The sequence below is a fragment of the Phacochoerus africanus genome, chromosome 7 (genome assembly GCF_016906955.1).
Source record: "Phacochoerus africanus isolate WHEZ1 chromosome 7, ROS_Pafr_v1, whole genome shotgun sequence".
NCBI lineage: Eukaryota > Metazoa > Chordata > Mammalia > Artiodactyla > Suidae > Phacochoerus > Phacochoerus africanus.
Genome location: NC_062550.1, coordinates 82585787 through 82592506, shown reverse-complemented (window position 1 = coordinate 82592506; position 6720 = coordinate 82585787). Strand labels below are relative to the sequence as shown.

Here is a 6720-nt window from a genome sequence, read left to right as displayed (position 1 = left end):
AAGAACCCATACTATGCCACTATGATCTCATCTTTACTACATTTGCAGTGACCTGTTTCCAAGTAAGATCACATTGTGATCTACTAGGGGTTAAGACTTCAGCACATCTGCTGGGGTTAGGCACAATTCAACTCATAAAAGTCACAACTGGAATTACTCAACTTCTTTTCCTTTTCTATTTTTAAGCTGAAAGAAGTACTGCTGAGACGTTTTAGGGTGTGGGGATGATATTCTGATCAGTAAAAAATTACTAAGATTCTGAAGTGCAGAGGATTTCTTTCTAGGGGTGACATTTATAAACAACCATGAACAACTTCACTTTCTTCACCGAGTTCATCCTCCTCGGGCTGTCTGATGACCCCCACAGCTGGGCTCTGCTCTTTGCGCTCTTCCTAGGAATTTATCTCCTGACCCTCATAGGGAATCTGGTGATGATCCTGGTGATCAGAGGGGATTCTCACCTCCACATCCCCATGTATTTCTTTCTTGGGCACCTGTCCTTCATAGATATCTGCTTCTCCTCAGTTACCATGCCCAAAATGCTACAGAACTTCCTGTCTCAGAAGAAAAGCATCTCAGTGTGGGGCTGCATTACCCAGAGTTTCTTTTTTCTTCTCTATGGATGTACTGAAGCCAGTCTTCTCTCTGCCATGACCTATGACCGCTATGCTGCTGTCTGCCATCCTCTGCTCTACACCATGGTTATGAACAGGACTCTCTGCAATGCAATGGTCAGTGCAGCATGGGTGATGGGGTTTCTGAACTCATTAGTAAATAATCTTTTCATCCACAAGTTACATTTCTGCGGATCCAACATCATCTCCCATTTCTGCTGTGAGCTACCATCACTATTCCCTCTGTCCTGTACAGATCCTGCTGCTAACGAGTTCCTTCTGTCAGGGACCAGTGCATTTCTGGGACTTCTGACACTTCCCCTGATCCTGTTCTCTTACTCCAGAATCATTTCTGCCATTCTGAACATCCACTCCTCTGAGGGCCAAGGCAAGGCCTTCTCCACCTGCTCCTCCCACCTCACAGTGGTGCTCCTGTTCTATGGGACAGCTCTATTCAGGTACATCAGCCCTGCATCAGGCTCAGTGTTGGAGCAAGGGGTCTCCATTCAGTACAGTGTGATCACATCCTTGCTGAACCCCCTCATCTACAGCCTCAAGAACCAGGAGGTAAAGGCAGCTCTGCTAAGGATGCTGAGGCAGTGAATGTGCTCCTCAGAGAAGGGATTCTCTGTGTGGTGTTCAGTCAGAAAATGGGGAGGGAGGATACTCAGAAACACTTTGAGAAGAAAAAAAAGACATTTGAGGCCAGTTGTTCTTAAAGTGTCACCCACAGACCAGAAGTATCAGAACCAGCAAGCTTGCTAGAAAGACAGATTCTCAGACCCAACCTCTGATCTACTAAATCAGGAACCCTAGAGCTGGAGCTCAATAATCTGTGTTTTATTAGTCAACCAGGTGCATGATGCATGCTCAAGTTTGAGAAACAATGTTTTAGGCCAACTAATGTTTGAGAAAACTGTCCTTGGAAACAGATGGAATACTGACATCTCAACGTGAAGAATCCTACATAATTGAGAAAGGTGGTCAGTGGAGTAGTCGAGAAGAGAACATTTGTCATCTCATGATCTGCTTCACTCTGCAAAACTGTAGTGGTTACTATAGGTGAAACTGTTGGGGGGGACTGAAGAATTGAGAAGGTGGGAATAACATCTATACACTGCTGTATAAGACAGATGATTAAGGAGAATCTACTGTATAGCACAGGAAAATCTACTCAATAGTTTGTAATAACTTAATGGAAAAGAAGAATGGATATATTTATATGCTGTACATCTGAAACTATTACATTGTTAAGTCAACTATACTCCAATAATTTTTTTAAAAAAAAATTGTAAAAGAAAAAAAGGAAAAACCTACATTATTTTAGGGCATTGAAAAGAAGGGAAGAGCTGGACTGTCCACAAAGGCAAACACAGCCTGTTCCTTCGGCCACCATTTGGGGACTGCCATTTTAAAAGATTCTTCAGCACAGCATAAGGCCAAGAGACAGATGCTCCAGAGCAGTGACTAGCAAGCACTTCCTTCACCTCACCTGAGAGGAGCTGAGGGCATTCAACAGCCAGTTTTCCTGCTTAGAGGTCACTAATTTGTCCCAAAGAGCAAGTACAGTCTGAGGCTATGGTGGAAGCAAGATTCCACATGAGACAGCCCCTCAAATAGGAGCACTTTAACCGAGAAACTCTGCTTCCTGACCTGGTTGCCTGAGCCATGCTAACAGACGCTCTGAGGATTGAATTCTTGCTTCTGTACTTTTGGCTACAAGACTACTTTTTTTTCTTTTTTCTTTTTTCTTTTTTGTCTTTTTAGGGCCACACCCATGGCATAAAGAAGTTCCCAGGCTAGGGGTCAAATCAAAGCTGTAGCTGTCAGCCTACACCACAGCCACAGCAACGCTGGATCCTTTACCCACTAAGCAAGGCTAGGGATTGAACCTGCAACTTCATGGAACCATTAACCACTGAGCCTCAACAGGAAAGTCCCTATTTTTATCATGTTCTTCCTATAGGACTATAGGCCTCTCTCAATCTTTAACTATGTATGATTGTTACAAAATTATATGTACAATATAAAAAACAAAAATAAATCAACTGTGTACTCATTCCTCTACTTAAGAAATAGAACAATTTCAGGGCCTTAAAAGCTATCTGTGTAGCCCCCATCATATTGCATTTTTCCTCTCCCTAGAGGTAACTGATGTCCTAAATTGCATAATCCTCATACTGTTGCTTCTATTTGTAGTTTATCACTTATTATCACTAAATAAGATTGAGTTCTGCTTTAGCAGTTTTTGTTTTTTTGTTTTTTTGTTTTTTGTTTTTGGTCTTTTTGTTGTTGTTGTTCCTATTTCTTTGGCCGCTCCCGCGGCATATGCAGGTTCCCAGGCTAGGGGTCGAATCAGAGCTGTAGCCGCTGGCCTACGCCAGAGCCACAGCAACGCGGGATCCGAGCCGCGTCTGCAACCTACACCACAGCTCACAGCAACGCCGGATCGTTAACCCACTGAGCAAGGGCAGGGACCGAACCCGCAACCTCATGGTTCCTAGTCGGATTCGTTAACCACTGCGCCACGACGGGAACTCCCTGCTTTAGCAGTTTTTTAACTTTATACAGTAGAATCATACTGTTTGTTTTCTTCAATGACTTGCTTCTTTCACTTAACATTTTTTATTGTTGTGTTTTTAGGTATGTCTTTGTAATTAGTATATAACTGCATTCTGGTTTTCTTTTTAAGAGGAGAGTTTAATTAATAATTATGGTAATTATTGGTAAATTCAGATTGGTTTCTATTTTTTCCCCACATTTTCTGTGTCTTCCTTTTACTTCCTACTCTTTTTCCCATTACATTTTTTCACTCTGCTTAATTCTTTTTTTTTTTTTTTTTTCCTGGCAGCTCCTGTGGCATGCAGAAGTTCTGGGCCAGGGATCAAACCTGTGCCACAGTTATAACCCAAGCTGCTGCAGTGGCAATGCCAGATCCTTAACCTGCTGCACAACAGGAGAACTCCTGCTTAATTTTTTAATGGCTACACTATTTTTAAAATCATGCTAACTTTGCTCAAGAAACCCTAAAGTTAATGTCTTTTTTAAAAAAAATTGAAGTGTGTTTGATTTACAATGTTGATTAGTTTATTGTGTACAGCAAATTGATTCAGATATATATATATTCTTTTTCATATTCTTGTCCATTATGATTTAATACAAGATATTGAATATAGTTCCCTATGCTATACAAGAGGGCTTTGTTACTTATCTAATTTTTATATAAGAGTTTGTATCTGCTAATCCCAAACTCCTAGTTTATTCTTCCCCCACCTTCCCCTTTTGGTAACCACAAGTTTGTTTTCTGAGTCTACTCCTGTTTTGTAAATATGTTCATTTATGTCATTTTTTAAGATTCTACATATAAGTGATATATTTTCTGTCTGACTTATTTCACTTAGTATGATAATCTCTAGGTACATCAATGTTGCTTCAAATGGCATTATTGCATCTATTTTTAAGGCTGAGTAATATTCTATTGCATGTATAAGCCACATCATCTTTATCCATTTATCCTGTCAATGGGCATTTAGGTTGTTTCCATGTCTTGGCTATTGTAAATAGCCTGCATCGAACACTGAAGTGAAGTGCATGTATCTTTTTGAATTATGGTTTTCTCTAGATATATACCCAGAAGTGAGATTGCTGGATCATATGGTAACTATTTTACTTTTTAAAGGACATTCATACTGTTTTCTTTAGTGGTTGTATCATCTAACATTCCCACCAACAGTGTAGGAGGGTTCCCTTTCCTCCACATCTTCTCCAGCAATTCATTATTTGTAGACTTTTTAATTATGGCAATTCTGACCAGTGTGGAACAGTACCTCATTGAGTTGCATTTCTCTAATAATTAGCCTTGTTGAACATTTTTCTTGTGCTTATCGGCCATCTGTATGTCTTGGAGAAATGTATATTTAGATCTTCTGCCCATTTTTTGATTGTTTTTTGTTGTTGTTGTTGAGTTGTGTGAGCCACTTATATATTTTGGAAATTAAGCCCTTGTCAGTCACTTCATAATGCAACTATTTTCTCCCATTCCATAGGTTTTCTTTTCATCATGTCTATGGTTTCCTTTGCTATGCAAAAGCTTGTAAGTTTAAGTCCAATTTATTTATTTTTGCTTTCATTTCTACTACCTTGTGGAAGTGACTAAGAAATCATCAGTATATTTATGTCAGAGAATGTCTTGCCTGTGTTTTCTTTTTTGACTTTTATGCTGTCATGTCTTATGTTTAAGTCTTTAAGCCATTTTGAGTATATTTTTGTATAAGGTGTGAGGGAGTGTTCTAACTTCACTGATTTACATGCCACTGTCCAGCTTTAACAACACTAACTTTTTGAAGAGAGTGTCTTTTCTCCATTGTATATTCTTGCCTGCTTTGTCAAAGATCAATTGACCACAGGTGTGTGTGTTTATTGCTGGGCTCTCTATTCTGTTCCATTGACCTATATGGCTGATTTTGTGCCAATACCACATTGCTTTGATTACTGTAGCTTTGTACTATCATCTGAAATCTGTATGGGAGGGTTATGCTTCCTACTTTGTTCTTTTCCCACAGGATTTCTTTGGAAAATCTGGGTCTTTTATGATTCCATATAAATTTTACAACTATTTGTTTGAATTCTGTGAAAAAATGTCATGTTCAATTCCATAGGGATCACATTAAATCTGCAGACTGCTTTGGGTAATATGGCCATTGTAAAGATATTACTTCTTCCAATCCAAGAGCATGAGATACCTTTATATTTCTTCAAATCATCTTCAGTTTCCTTTATCAATGTTTTATAGCTTCTCAGCATGTAAATCTTTCACCTCCTTAACTATATTCCCAAGGTTTATATTAGGGTTTTTTTTAATGTGATTTTTTAAAAAGGATTTTTAACGTTCCCTTTCCAGGATTTCATTGTTAGTGCTAAGAAATGAAACCAATTTTTGTAAGTTAATCTTGCATGCTGCTACCTTGCTGAATTTGTATATCAGTTCTAGTATTTTTTGTGTGGAATTGTTAGAGTTTTCTATATATAGTATCATGTCATCTGCATATAATGACAGTTTTAACTTTTCCCTTCCAATTTGGATACTTTTATTTGTTTTTCTTGTCTAACTGCTGTGGCTAGGACTTTAAATACTATATTGAATAATTGTGAGTGTGGCCATCTTGTCTTATTTCAGCTTTTCACCATTGACTATTATGTTGACTGTGAGTCTGTCATAAATAGCTTTTATTATATTGAGATATGTTCTCTCTATACCTGCTTTGGTAAGAGTTTTTATCATGAATGGATGTTGGAATTTGTCAAATGCTTTTTCTGCACCTTTTGAAATGATCATGTGGTTTTTGTCTTTCCTTTTGTTGATATGGCATATTGCATTGCTTGATCTTCATATGTTGAACCATCCTGGTCACCCTGGGATGACTCTAATTTGATTATGGTGTTCAATCTTTTTTTATATGTTGTTGGATTAGTTTTGCTAACATTTTGTTGGGAATTTTTACATCTATAGTCATCAAAGACAATGGCCTATAATTTTTTTCTGGTAGTGTCTTTGTCTGGTTTTGGTGTCAGCATTATAGTGGCTTCATAGAATGACTTTGGGAGTGTTCGCTCATCTTCAGTCTTTTGGAAGAGTTTGGGAAGGATCAGAGTCAGTTCTTTGTAGGTTTGGTAGAATTCAACTGTGAAACTATCTGGTTCTGGACTTTTGTTTGCAGAGAGTTCTTTTATTACAGATTCTATTTCACTTCTAGTGGTCAGTCTATTCAAATTATGTTTAGTTTTGATTCATTTTTGGTGGGCTGTATGTTTCTACAATCTTATCCATTTCTTTTAGGTTCTCCAATTTCTTAGCATATTATTGTTCATGGGTTTTTGGGTTTTTTTTTTTTTTGGTATTTCCACAGTATCAGTTCTTATTTCTCTTCTTTCATTTCTTATTTTGGTTCTCTCTCTCTTCTTGGTGAGTGTGGCCAGAAGTTTGTCGAATTTGTTTACACTGCCAAAGAACCAGTTCTTTTTTTTGTTATTGTTTATGTAACCTCCATTTTCTTTATTTCATCTCTGATCTTTATTATTTCTTTCCTTCTGTTGACTTTAGTCTTTG

General features: G+C 38.0%; 1 protein-coding gene across 1 annotated transcript; it reads left to right on the top strand.

Annotated features, from left to right (window-relative positions):
• The first annotated feature begins 305 nt into the window (after positions 1-305).
• Positions 306-1325, top strand: LOC125130320 (olfactory receptor 8S1-like). Its single transcript, XM_047785698.1, has one exon. It carries the CDS (start codon positions 306-308, stop codon positions 1215-1217), a length of 912 nt encoding a protein of 303 aa, XP_047641654.1. The 3' UTR covers positions 1218-1325.
• The last annotated feature ends 5395 nt before the right edge of the window (positions 1326-6720 follow it).

What these genes read in the sequence shown, in the direction of transcription:
- LOC125130320 (XM_047785698.1), top strand. Translation starts at nt 306, where the DNA reads ATGAACAACTTCACTTTCTTCACCGAGTTCATCCTCCTCGGGCTGTCT.